Raw genomic sequence first — 14,578 nt, forward strand, 5'->3', positions numbered from 1 at the left:
AACAAAGTTGTAATGCGGCGCCTCACTCCGTTCAAGCACATCAGTCGAGGCTAAGCACGACAAGTGCTCAGTGAGCTCGCTCCCTCTAACGGCAACTGAGAATATTTGCAGTCGGCGCATTTATAAAGCGGCTCCTCCATCGCGACATTGTTAGTGCGGATTTTTTTTTTATTTACCATTTTACATTTGCATAATTTGCTTGTGAATTGCATAAATTATTTATTAATTTTGGTTTATATTCTTTGTTATGTTTTTGCCTTTTTTTTTTTTTTTTTTTTTTGCTTCTAGTTCTCAGTGTTTTAGCAATTTGTGAGGCGCTAAAATAATTCTACAAAATGAGGTAAGTGCTATATGATTCCATTAATTGTCATCATCATTGGCTCTATCAATAGAATTCATAGAACTTTACTATACAATCCAAAAGACTGCTCAGCTGTGTATATATGTCCATATACATATGGACGTACATCTGTATGTGTAGATGAATCAATCCATTTCCAGCCGACTAGTCGATTCGACTTTAATGTTAATGAGAAAAAAAAAAAATAAAAATTGGCATATGGGAAATTGCTGTATTTTAAGTGCAGCTTTTTATTATTTTTATTTTATTAGCCATGGCTGGAAAATTCAGTGCACCAAAGTTCAATCGTTATCGATTTTCGATCTATAACGAGACAGTTTCCACTTCAGAGCTCTTTCCTCTGCCAGAGGTATAAGTTTTAATTGCTTTTACCTTTCTGTTTGTCTTGTCAACACAATTGACTGTCTCGCACTTTAACATCCACACACTACAAAAACTACATCAAGTGTATCATCATAAGTGTATCAGAACCAACAACAACAAAAGATGATTGAAACGCAAACAGAACTTGACAATCATATATGGTATTTGCACGATACACGTATCATATGTGCTCGTATCATAGTCAATCACAGTTCTCTTGCTGGCTAATACCCTGTAATTGTGAGAATGACAAATCATCAAAATATATTTCATAATCATATGTACATACATATGTATATGCATATGTGAGGGAGATTTACTGTGAAAGTTGCGTTAAGTTTTTGTTTGATTGTTTTTGTTTTTTTTTTTTTTTTTTTTTAACTATGAGATTTCAGATAATCCATTCCATAATTATTCAATATTAATAAAATATGAGCTATTCGCTAAAAAAAAAAGCTTTCTCTGTAGCTTATATAAGAGTTCATTTCAATAAATAAGTGAGCTATGCGTCTATATATGTATATAGTTAGGAGTTTACATATCTAAGCACATTGTTTTATAAACGGCGACTTCAACATGTACAGGGTAGCGCATAGTCTAATAACGTCAAATACAGCATTATCTGCTAATTAGAAGTAATATGTAACTAAAAATTTGTTGAAATGTGAGCAAGATTCCAGAATTCCTTTTGAGCCGGCAGCTAGTTAGAGCAAGAGAGAGAGAGAGAGAGAGAGAGAGAGAGAGAATTATAATAGGTAAATAGTATAGCTATAAGAAAGAAAGGTGTTATCTGAGGAGCAAGGCAAGTATATTTAAGAGTTTTTAACGGAGCGCCTTTAACTTATCGCCGTGTCGTAATTGTAATTAGACAGTTTTATGGGCCATGTTATGGGATACCATCTCTATATATTATATACCAGATATATTCGTGTATATATATATATGCATTTCACAGGTGGTCAAAGTGCAACCTTCGCAATTTACAATGTGCTAGAAATATTTGCAAAATGGGATTATTGCGCCGCTTAACCGAATGCTAAATAAAGATATTTATGGATATATGTTAGGTGCTGCCTCCGATAAGATGAAGATAACGGCCTACAATTAAGTGTAAAATAGTCTTTTATCGTTTTATAATGGCTAACGGTAACAAAGTAATTGCCGCTAAAACGCTTATAAATGGTTCGCATATATTCGACAGTGCTTTTTTAGGCTAACATATATCGAAAATTTGTTCTTACTCCAATTCTCTTCCACTTCGGGAAATAAGTAATTGACTAATTTATTAGACTAGACTGCCGGATACCTTTTATTTGGTGCAGATAAAGAACAATATTAATCTTAGAACTATAATATACATTAAATGGAGAAGCTAATTATCGTTTCTTATCTCTATCCAAATATCGATACTTTTACTTTATTATTTTTATTGCTTCCTGCCGTTTAGATAATCTACGGATTCTATTTAACTCGACTTTCCTCGAATAGCTCAAATAATCTTTGAGAGTATAGTTGCTTGGGCTGTAGATCTATTAATTGATTATGCAAATGTGTTTATCGATCACTATCGATTTCTTATTATTGTGATTATTATTATATTATTATCTAAATATTCAGGATATTTATTGACAATGCTATTTCATTACTATTTATTGAACGTGCTGTACTCTGAGTTATTTCAGATTTTTTTGTGATTTTTTGTAAATGCAATTTTTTACCCCTGACATTGATACACGTAGCTGGTGGCAAAGCAATTTTGTTGTTCAAAACAAAACGCTTGAATAAATTAGAGAATAGAAAAACCAAGAAAAAATGAATAAAAAATAATTACAGCTGAAATCACAAATTACGAATAATAAAAATTCATACTTTGGTTGAAACTTTCAATTATACGCAGACAGACTGAGAGAGAGAGAGAGTAATAGAGACACATAGAGGCGGAGAGCCGCAACGGAGAGCACAAAGCCAAGCTGGCTCTGCTATAAATAGATATAAAGTTTAGGTCAGAAATTAGAAGAGATCATCTAATAGTACGGTATCATTATAAATAATATATAACTGCGAAAATCTCTTCTCTAAGATAATATGTTTATATATACGAGCTTATATATTTCTGAATGAGCTACATAATCTCTGAGTACTCTACACTCTAGAGTTGGGCATATACATACATTTATATGGTACCTTATGGGTGCCCTACAGCCTATAATAACCTTACCAGCTAATTTATCAAAATAAACAACAGAAAAAGTACCTAGTGTAACTAGTTGTTGGGCTCCCTCCCATTTTTATAACGGGTATTTCCGCTAGTTATTACAAAAAGCCCTATGATTCAGAATGCATTTTAAATAATAAATTAGATTTTTATTTAAATCAATTTTACTATTGCGAATCTTTTAATCTAGATCTTAAAATAAATATTGACGATTTTCGCTATGCATCCGAGGCCCATTTGTAGCGCTCTACATAGATACGTGACGTCTACCTCTCTACCAATCCCAGTCCCAGTGTTCGTAGCATAAAACAAACATCAGCTAATTGCGTGTTAAATATTTACTTTGGCAATAAAATAAAAACTGTTGAAATTTAAAGTCTGTTTTCTTAATACTAGAATAAAAAGCTAGGGGATTATTTATATTAATGAATATACTTAAAAATTCATATGCATATATATTTAATTCACATTTTGATATATGGTATTTTTAGGCTCTCTTTTGGTACTACGAAAATGGGTCGCATTCCTTAACTCATATAAGTAGCTCTAATTAGCTATTATATAGCTATATATATCTGCTCTTTGAGAGAACAAAGATAAGTCTACAGGAATGTCATATATACATATGTATATGTATATTTCGACATTTAAGGATTGATAAATTTTGATCAAATAGCAGCGCCGGCCACCAATAAAGGCGGCTACCGTTGAACTACCGAATGATCGTAAAACCTGCCAAATATCATTGATATGGCTCAATATAACTGGGAATACGTACCCGATGATATGCATAAAATATAGCCCTCGATCCTAATCGGCAAAGAGATTTCATCAGAGCTTTTGCCAATGACGGGGCAAAAATCTTTAGTTGGAGTTCGAATTTTAACCACGTACCTCGAGGCACTTGAAACGCTCGAAATTAATAGACTTATGATTTACCATCGAGCACTTGGGATTTAGTCGCGTGCTCTACATCTACGCCTTAGTCTACGTCATCAGAAATTGGTAAACAAAGAATCGAAATTGAACAGTCACGAATGGCATCGACTGATAGATACCCTGTGAATAAGTTCTGATTCAATTGAATGGATATTTCTGTACTTATATAGCAACAATATAATATATATCGTAACTTAAAATATATCTTACGGATTAACAGCATAAATCTGATCATTATGAATATATATACACATATATTTGAGATAATTTTAGAATTTGATATTTATAGATTTTAAAGCAAGGATAGCTAAATTCAGTATCGTTATTCATTATATTCAATAGGCATCCATCTAGTTCCATATATAATAACAAATAATGAACCCTTGAGCGCTATCAGAAACGTAATCATTAAAATAATTATAGTGTATAAAAAATCGCCGTTAATTATGGAAAATTGCTAGTTAATGGCATTGTCGAGCCTCACAGCCGAAATACGTATCTTTACGATAGGCCATATATGTCGCCAGAAATATACTCATACAATATATGTTAGCTGATAAGCGAGGCATACCGAATGACTAGACAGAGCCGAAGAATATGAAATGTCATGGTACTTGAGAGACATATCGGAATTCTTTTGAAATACATAAGCAAATCTAGTTATACTCTTCAGTGCATAAAGTATTAAGTGTATAATACATATATCCATAAATAGTTGCAATTGAGGATCAAAGTCGTCTTTAATTTTCGATTTATCCAGCAATGATAAAGCTTATATTTTGAAGAACTCTGATTACCACATTGAGCGAGGTATTGATAGCTGATATATATACGAATATATAGCCTAAATTGTTGAATCAAAATCAAGTGTGGTCAATTTATCAGGCCTTGGGATATCTAAATTATTCGATCGGGAATGCGCTCATAATAGTAATAGTCCAATATCCACAGACCTAAGCGAAGAATTTAGATATCTTAAGGTATGAATAAATGACTACAATTGATTTTGATTGGACAATTTAGGCTATAATTAGCTAATGATTATAGCTCTAGACATAAACATCGATATCGGGAGTTTCTGATTTAAAAAAAAAAAAAGCGGAAATGGAATAACAGTGAAATTAATGGAAAATATATCGAATCGAAAATGGGAAGGAGGTTTTTGTCTCTGTCTATGCGATGCATACGGACTAGAAATATCCTGACGAACCCAAGGGACTCTGAGCTCTTCGTGACCTTTTTTGTTTGAGTGGAGTAGATGAAATCTCTGTATGTTATAGTTGGAATAGCTGGTAGTGCCTCAGATAGAAATCCCATAGGTCCATAATGGTTCCAATACGATATATGCTAATTTGTCGTGTGACATGCAGCCGTTTCCAAAGATGTTTCCTTAGACTTACATTGTCCTGTTTTTTTTTTTTTTTTTTTTTTTTTTTGTAAGGATTTCAGGTTCACTTCTGAGTGTAGAGAATAGATAGCAAGCACTTCTATCAAGTACTTATGCTCTGTGTATTGGACTCAGTATGCTTGGAGCTTAAAAGTAACTGTCGATTCTCATACATATGTATTTATATATAAATATACATATATATCAATCAAAGGTCAAAAATACAACAAAAAAAATAAAATAAAATAAAAATTATTGGGCCGATTGTATTTGCTGCGCCACTATATAAAGGGGTTACCACACATATATATGTATATATAAAAATATAAAGAAATCTAAAGAGAACAACGATAAGAATCAAACGTGGTTAGTCTAATCAAAGCCGTCGCACAGAACTTGGGCAATCAATGAAATCCCGGCTAATCCACTTGGAAATCCACTTCAATTGGGCGCCCGATTAATTGCCCACGATTATTTTTATATACACACACACATATATATATATAGCTATTTATATATATATTGATCTATTCATATTCTGTACATCATTTTCAGGCTGCTGTTGAATAAGAAGAGCCTTGTATGGCTATCGATCGTCGCTCTAATGGTCACTGGTCTGACGCTTGGCCTTGTCTTCGGACTGAGATCGAGGGATACGCGGTATATTACGGGAGCCGTTGTCTCCAATGGCATCGGCTGCGCCGAGGTCGGTGGCAACATGTTGCAGGAGGGCGGCTCCGCGGTGGATGCGGCAATTGCGACGCTGCTCTGCGAGGGCATCATGTTGCCGCACTCAATGGGCATCGGCGGTGGGTTTGTGGCCACTATTTATACGCGGCGTACGCGTAAAGTGGAAACGGTCATTGCTCGCGAATCGGCCCCAGCTGCAGCCCACAAGGAGATGTTTGTTGGCCAGAAGGAGGTAACGGGCGCACTGGCGGGCGGTGTTCCCGGTGAAATACTTGGCTACTGGGAGATGCATCAGAAATATGGCCGCTTGCCGTGGAAGGATCTATTCCAGCCGTCCATTAAGATGGCGCGCGAGGGTCATGTGGTGTCGCGCTATCTGGCCGCGGCTATCAGCTCCAAGATCACACAAATCAAAAACGATCCGGCACTGGCAAAAATGTTCCTCAACGAGAAGGGCGAGCCGTATGTGGAGCACGATTATATGAAGCGTCCCGCTTTGGCCAATACACTGGAGCGCATCGCCAACAATGGCGCCGGCGAGCTATACGATGGCGGCGAGACGGGCGTCAAGTTCGTTGAGGACATTAGAAAATTAGGCGGTATCATTACTTTAGAGGATCTTAAAAATTTCAAGCAAGTATCACAGTTCACAAGTGTACTAAAAGCAAAGAATTTCAAGACTGTCGAGAATCCAGATAGTTCATAAGTTATACGTTACAGCATGGAATTTAAGCTAGGCCTTAGTTGGGTTTCGTTTGGCAGGATCTTATCAATTCTATGGTATCACAGTTCACAAGTGTCCTAAAAGCAAAGAATTTCAAGTTTAGTTTTAAGACGATAGAGAAACCAGATAGTTCTTAAATTATATGGGTATACATGGGATTTAAGTTAGGCCTTAGTTGGGCTTACATAGGCAGTATCTTGTTAATTCTATAGAAGTATATTTTCACAATTCCCGAGCTCTCTCATGGTGCAGTATTTGAAGTTAGTCACAAAAGTTCCAAAAAACTATCCATTGTCATTTACCACTATATCGTAATTGCGTTAGGCCTCAGCTGTGGCTACCAAGTCAATTTAATTTATTTAACGTGTATCACATCGTTTATTGCTGCGATGACTTAGCCAATGCAATGGTAAACGTGATTGTAGAGTCGCCTTATGCTTTGGGTTTTTTTGTATGAAACGATGGGAGATAAGCCAGATTTATGGTCACATCTACCTAAAAGTGGATGACAGTTTAGTTAGTGTTGTATTTAGTGGAGCCTACGTTTAATTGCCTTATTTTGTTTTATTTGTTCATAGGTGCCGTTGGGAGAGCGATGGGATCATATCGGCAAATGTTACGGGCGGCTTTACATTATATACAACACCATTGCCATCGAGCGGTCCGGTTTTGGCCTTTATATTGAACGTGATGAGCGAGCTGTATTCGGATAATGAGCCCATTTACTGGCAGCGCGTCATTGAGACCTTCAAGCATGCGTACGGGCAGCGCACGAATTTGGGTGACTACGAGAATGATCCGGAGTATGGTGATAGCATAAAGGCGCAGCTGGAGAAGTTGCTTGGCCACGAGCTGGTCGATACCGTGCGCTCCTTGATAAAGGATGACAAAACCTCGCAGGATTATATGTACTATGGCGCCAATTTCACCGTGGAGCCTGATCACGGCACCGCCCACATGAATGTGCTGGCCAGCAATGGCGACGCCATATCCATAACTAGTACCATCAATACCTAGTGAGTATGAAATGCAATCGGGCATATTAAATTAATTTTCAAAAACTAACGATTCCTATTTTTTTTTCGTTATCTGGCAGCTTTGGCGCCAAAGTGGCATCACCACAAACGGGCATCATATTGAACGATGAGATGGATGACTTCTCAACCCCAGGCGTTATCAACAGCTTTGGTGTGCCCTCCTCGCCTGCAAACTACATTTATCCACACAAACGGCCCATGTCCTCCATGAATCCTTCCATTATTGTCGATGAAAATGGCGATGTGCGCATGCTAGTCGGCGCTGCTGGCGGCACCAAAATCACAACTAGCGTGGCAACGGTACGTATTGATATTCAAATGTGATTTTATATAGGAGGATAACAGGAATGTCCTTATACATATATGATCAACTTCAGCCAGCTTAACAAGCTAACTGTTTTAGGACAGCTATCTTAATAAACACAGTAGATTGGCCAATTACTTGGATATCGATAATTAATTTGGTATTTTTTAGGTTATCATGAAATATCTCATACGTCGCGAGTCAATGGCGCAGGCTGTGAATAACGGTCGACTGCATCATCAGCTGATACCCATGCAAATAGATTATGAGGACGACGTGGACGCTGAGGTCATAGAATATCTGCGAGGAGCTGGACACGCGATGAATGATCATGCCGGCGATGGTGGCTTTGCTGCCGTAACGGCAATTGGGGCGCTGCATGAGCCGGAACCGTTCTATGATCGCCGTCGAGTTGGCAGTGTTTTGACCATCACTAATACAAATAAGATGAATCATTGAATTGGTTCGACTGCCATCATGTTGCCATCATGTTTCATCGGCGATTCGCCACTTTTAATTTTTGAACTCTCATTATAGGAATACGTGTATTCATAGGAAACCGTCATTGTAATATGATCTATCTGTACATTTGTACATATGTATAATTGTATCTTTTAAAATTGTTGTTATGTATTAAATGATGTAAATATATATAACTGCTCGAATATTGCAACGTCTTCGGCAAAGCAATATTAAAATAATATTTCGCGCGTATTTTTTAAATAGCAAATTTTTAACATAGAATCACGTAACCTATGTGAACGTAACGTTGCGTAGTTTGATGCGCAAGCATCAGCAACGTTAGCGCAAAAATCAGCAAGCGAACGTAAGCTTCGTAACGAATTCATTGTGTGCCGTATTTTGTTTGTTGTTAGTATATTTTGTGTGCCGATTAACGATAACAGCCGGCATTTATTGTGTATCGCCTCCGCCAGTTGGCGCTGAAGTGCTCTAGGTGCCACCTGATGTGCTAGAAAACGTCAAACGCGTGGCAGTTCCGCATACTGCAACCATTTTTTTGTTTACGTTTACACTGCAGTTATTGCTGCATTGCATTTGCATTTGTTGCGGTCGTGTTGCATATTGTAAGCAGCAGCAGCAGTATTAAAAACCAATTCACATCGAACAGTAATTGCTTTCTGCTGGCATTTAAGAGTGTTCAGTGGCTGTGTTCATTTACCATTAACGCTGATTGCCTTTTGATCAACGCTTTCGCAGCGAGTGCTCACCTGCTCACACACACGCACACAAACACACTAACATTCAGTTGCTTTCAGGCTCACACATATAGAAGCATACTCGCAGACTCGTACATTGACATCGCATCTGAAATCAAAAATTCTTAAGCGGCCGCTAGCTGCTGCTGGGCTAATTGCTGTTCGACGTTTTCTTACGATTTGGGTTTACATTGTTGTCGCGTAGCCGCTGCTGATATTGCGACGACTACGTCGACGTCGACGTTGACGCCAACGCCAACACAGAGATACGTCGACACGTCAACACAAAACTCGAATTTGACTTGCAATTGGCTTTGGCATTGACATTGGCATTGGCATTGACAATTCAAAGTAAAGTGAACCCATCGAAATTGTATTGTGAATCACAATTGGGGCAAGATGCGCGTGAGTAATATACGCAGCGGCCGCATCTGCCGCATGGCATTGTGCCTGCTGGTCATCTTGCCGTTGCTCTATCTGCTGGCCAACTGGAGCGATCACCACAAGCGCGTCCAAGAGGCGTATCACACGCGCTTCGGCGGACCCAAGTTCAGTCATCAGCGTCTCGAGAATCGGCCACGGGAGGTGCCCACGCTAGTGGAGGGTGAGTAGACAAAGAAAGGGGCACAAATGGCCAGCGATGATATCATATGTTGGCAGCCTTGCTGTTTGCTCTAGCCAATTATTCAAATACAACTGGTCTGGGCAGCGTCGTATTATTCTAATACGTCTGCATTTGATTAGTGTGCGCGAATTGTTAATATTATTTTTGTTGTCTGTATTAACTTTGTTTACATCTGTGCTGCATTGTGTGCTCAAGTGTCGATCAGTTTTATTGGCCAACTGCTAACTGCCAACTGTTTGCTTTTGCAGGCCTGGGCAATTTCGAGCCCCGAGATCTGAAGCCACGCACCGGACCTGGCGAGAACGGAGAAGGTCACATTCTGTCGCCCGACAAGAAGAACGTGGCCGATGCCTCCGAAATGGAATATGGCATGAACATCGCCTGCTCGGATGAGATATCGATGCATCGTTCGGTGCGTGATACACGCCTTGAGGAGTGCAAACACTGGGACTATCCCTACGACCTGCCGCCGACCAGTGTCATCATTGTGTTCCACAACGAGGGCTTCTCCGTCCTGATGCGCACCGTGCACTCGGTGATCGATCGCTCGCCCAAGCACATGCTGCACGAGATCATTCTGGTGGACGATTTCTCGGACAAGGAGAATCTGCGCAGCAAACTGGACGAGTATGTCCTGCAGTTCAAGGGCCTGGTCAAGATCATACGCAATACGGAACGCGAGGGTCTCATACGAACACGCTCTCGTGGCGCCATGGAAGCTACAGGTGAGTGACAGGAGTGCTATCCAGCTGGATGGGTCTAATCTTATTTAATATGTATTCAGCAAGCAGTAAGCTTAGTAGCTAAACGAATTTTTTCTGTAGGCGACTGAGCTGTGCTAATTTCAAAACCTGTTTAATTAGTAAATTCTAAATTATTGGCTTTAGAATACGATTTATAGTGTAGACTTGCCTAAGGCCAACTAATAGAGAGAGAAGGAATGTTTTTTTTTTTTTAACTAAACAGACGAAGTTCATGTTATATGTAATAGTTTGTTTTTAAGTATAGTCCCTCTATGCAATTCTCATGAATTTTAATATGACTTAAGAGCGTAGAAAAAACGAATATAGGCTAAGCATTCCATTAGTTGTAATTGGTTTTTATACCCTGAACCCATTGAAAATGGGAAATCAGGGTATAATGGTTTTGTGAAAAGTATGTAACAGGCAGAAGGAATCATCGCAGACCCCATAAAGTATATATATTCTTGATCAGGACGACGAGCTGAGTCGATATAGCCCTGTCCGTCTGTCCGTCCGTCCGTCCGTCCGTATGAGCAAAAGGATCTCAGAAGTTATAAGAGCTAGAGAGCTGAAATTTGGCATGCATACTCGTGTATATCATAGGCAGTACGAGTTTGCTTTATTTTTTCGATAACTCATCCGATAACTTTTTTATCGAGAATAATCGAAAAATCGACATTGTTTTTTCAGCCTAATTTGAACACTTTTCAACCAGGAGACTTCAAATTTGCGTTGTATATAGAGTTAATGGATACAAAGATTTTGTAATTTACAGATTTTGGATACCACGCCCCCTTCGCCCCCAATTTGTAAAACACGCATTTCAAGTACTAGAGACTTGTGCTTTGGAATGTACACACATTTTAACTATATGAACACATTCTGAAAGTTTCATAAAGATACTCTTACTACAAGAGAAATTATTCAACTAATAAATTCTCATAATATTGCCCACATTGCAGCGCAGCCCAAGCGTAGCCGCTGCTTACTGCGCAGTTAGCAGAGCGCGTGCTTATAAGTGCATGTGTATGTATGTGTGCATAGAAGAAGTGCAGAATGATTAGAATATCAGCTTGGAGGGTTCAGGGTATCTCCCAGTCGAGCAGTCTCGACTGGAGCCTTCTTACTTGTTTATTACTCTCTTCGCTCACATTTTGTTGCAGGTGAGCTTGGGCAATATAAAGAGAATAATATTACCTTAAAACAAATATGAATGTAGTTAATTAAGCAGTTAATAGTTACCTGTTAAGTATAGCCTCTCTATGCAATTCTCATGCATTTAAATATGACTTAAGAGAGTAAAGAAACCGATTAATGGCCGAGCATTCCATTAGTTATAATTGCTTTATATATCTCTCTCGCTCACATTTGAATTATGTTCCAATCAATGTTTCCTTAAAACAAACATGAATGCAGTTAATTTGACATTCAATGGCTACCTGTTAAGTAGAGCCCCTCTATGCAATTCTCATGCATTTAAATACGACTTAAGGAAGTAGAGAAAACAAATCATGCCTTTAAATTGTATTTCCCTCTCGCTCACATGTGAATTTCGCTTGCAGGTGAGGTGATTGTCTTTCTGGATGCGCATTGTGAGGTGAATCTCAATTGGCTGCCACCGCTGCTGGCGCCCATCTATCGTGATCGCACCGTGATGACCGTGCCCATCATTGATGGCATCGATCACAAGACCTTCGAGTACCGTCCGGTCTATGGCAGCGACAATCATTTCCGCGGCATCTTCGAGTGGGGCATGCTGTACAAGGAGAACGAGGTGCCGCGCCGCGAGCAGCGTCGTCGTGCCCACAACTCTGAGCCGTATCGCAGTCCGACGCATGCGGGCGGACTCTTTGCGATTAATCGCGAGTATTTCCTGGAACTGGGCGCCTACGATCCGGGCCTGCTTGTCTGGGGCGGCGAGAACTTTGAGCTGAGCTTCAAGATCTGGCAATGTGGCGGCAGCATCGAATGGGTGCCCTGCTCCCGCGTCGGCCATGTCTATCGCGGCTTTATGCCCTACAACTTTGGCAAGCTGGCGAGCAAGAAGAAGGGTCCATTGATTACCATCAACTACAAGCGCGTCATTGAGACCTGGTTCGATGACACACACAAGGAGTTCTTCTACACGCGTGAGCCGCTGGCGCGTTACCTGGACATGGGCGACATTTCCGAGCAGCTGGCGCTGAAGAAGCGCCTCAACTGCAAGTCCTTCCAGTGGTTCATGGACAACATTGCCTACGATGTGGTGGACAAATTCCCGGCCCTGCCAGCCAACTTGCATTGGGGCGAGCTGCGCTCGGTGGCCTCTGATGGCTGCCTGGACTCCATGGGCCACCAGCCGCCGGCCATAATGGGCCTCTCCTATTGCCATGGCGGTGGCAATAATCAGCTGGTGCGCCTGAATGCCGCTGGACAGCTGGGCGTTGGCGAACGTTGCGTGGAGGCCGATCGCCAGGGCATTAAGCTGGCCGTCTGCCGCTTGGGCACCGTCGACGGACCCTGGAGCTACAACGAACAGACCAAGCATCTGCTCCATCGCGTCCACAAAAAGTGCATGGCTCTGCATCCGACGACACAGCAACTCTCGCTGGGTCAGTGCGATGTGAACGATGGCTACCAGAAGTGGCTCTTCAAGGAGATACGTCCACACTGGTAGGAGTGATCGGACGATTGAGGCAGCCAGGCGTCAAAGCAATATCTAACAAGGGTTTCAACGGGGTACGACCAACGAGTGGGCAGGCAGGGGTCTAAATGAGGGGAAAGGGAATTAAAAAAGGGGGGTTTCGGCGCCGTTTTTAGACACAAGGAATTTAGTGAAAATGAAACAAAATGGAATTGTTGTTGGTTTTAGCACGCACACACATACACACACATACACAAGGCATCAAGGAATATATATGATGAGCATGGTAATCAATCGGTAGAGTCAAACATTATCTCTTTGTGATGAAACATGATATTTAACAATGGAGTTGGAACACTTTGAGCTCCATTTATATATGTATTTTAGTAGAACAAAATTTAACTAATGTGTATTTGCTATAGCTTCTCATTCGTATACTAAGAAATTAATTCGTATTAAGTACAAAATTTTCGTTGAGGTCGATTAGTTAAGGTAATTAGCCGATTGTCCAAATTAAACAATGCGTGTGCATGTCGGTGTGTGTTTGTGTGTGCGTGTACATTGTTGTTGAGCACAACGCATGCGAGTGAGTGAGAGCGGCGCTAGAGCGAGATAGCGTCAACATTTTTGTGTGCATAATGGTTTTAGCATGTGTGCGAGCAGAGCCGTTGCCGAAATGCAAGCGAGCGAATCATGTGCAATATATATACATATATATATATATGAAATATATGTATATATTCGCATTATAGCCTTGCCAGGAAATTTTTATGAATATCAGCAAACTTATTTGTAATATTATAGTGAATATGTATGCCTATTATAACTCCACATAACTATGTATATCTCTATATATGTATTTATTATATACCTTGGTTAATTAACTATCTCTATTGCTGCCACATTCCACAAATTTTACTATAGAACCTAACTTTATGCGACTTTGCCAATTAATAATTAGCATCTTTTTTATCAGTTTTGTTTTGTTTTTTTTTTTTTTTTTTTTTTTTTTTTTAAATTTACAAATCAAATTTTTATTTTGATTTTGTTTATTTTTCATCGAATGTATGTTACATACGACGTTTATAGATTGGAACTACCGAACACCCAATTTGTAGCACGCGCATTTTTCTCGCAGTCGCTGTGTGTTTAATATGTAATTTTTATTATATATTCATATACATTCATATACATGCGTATATACAATATATATATTGTCTAGGGTATATATACAAAATATACATACATTAATATTTACATTCAAATGTAACTAGAGTTATAAGTCTGAACAATAAATAGTAATAAAAAAAAAAAAAAAAAAAGAAGAATAAAGTAAAATAAAACGTTTTC

At 39.3% G+C, this 14,578-nt stretch overlaps 2 protein-coding genes across 4 annotated transcripts; both read left to right on the forward strand.

Annotated features, from left to right (window-relative positions):
* The first annotated feature begins 18 nt into the window (after positions 1-18).
* Positions 19-8,721, forward strand: LOC6584183 (scoloptoxin SSD14). Of its 2 annotated transcripts, XM_015161489.3 has the most exons (6): positions 19-149; positions 289-340; positions 5,821-6,588; positions 7,258-7,695; positions 7,776-8,016; positions 8,192-8,721. In XM_015161489.3, exons 2-6 carry the CDS (start codon positions 336-338, stop codon positions 8,477-8,479), a joined length of 1,740 nt encoding a protein of 579 aa, XP_015016975.1. In that variant the 5' UTR covers positions 19-149; positions 289-335; the 3' UTR covers positions 8,480-8,721. The 2 variants fall into 2 exon arrangements, with proteins under 2 accessions (XP_015016975.1, XP_002009839.1); XM_002009803.4 differs by lacking the exons at positions 19-149; positions 289-340 and adding an exon at positions 5,473-5,631.
* Positions 8,722-8,949: 228 nt separating this feature from the next.
* Positions 8,950-14,206, forward strand: LOC6584184 (N-acetylgalactosaminyltransferase 7). 2 transcript variants are annotated; one of them, XM_044009729.1, is made up of 4 exons: positions 8,950-9,105; positions 9,298-9,841; positions 10,111-10,587; positions 12,168-14,206. In XM_044009729.1, the coding sequence occupies exons 2-4, from the start codon at positions 9,637-9,639 to the stop codon at positions 13,259-13,261; spliced, it is 1,776 nt and encodes a 591-aa protein (XP_043865664.1). In that variant the 5' UTR covers positions 8,950-9,105; positions 9,298-9,636; the 3' UTR covers positions 13,262-14,206. The 2 variants fall into 2 exon arrangements, with proteins under 2 accessions (XP_043865664.1, XP_002009840.3); XM_002009804.4 differs by having other exon boundaries at positions 8,950-9,841.
* Positions 14,207-14,578: the final 372 nt, after the last annotated feature.

The sequence above is a fragment of the Drosophila mojavensis genome, unplaced genomic scaffold (genome assembly GCF_018153725.1).
Source record: "Drosophila mojavensis isolate 15081-1352.22 unplaced genomic scaffold, ASM1815372v1 contig_136, whole genome shotgun sequence".
In the NCBI taxonomy this organism is placed as follows: Eukaryota; Metazoa; Arthropoda; class Insecta; order Diptera; family Drosophilidae; genus Drosophila; species Drosophila mojavensis.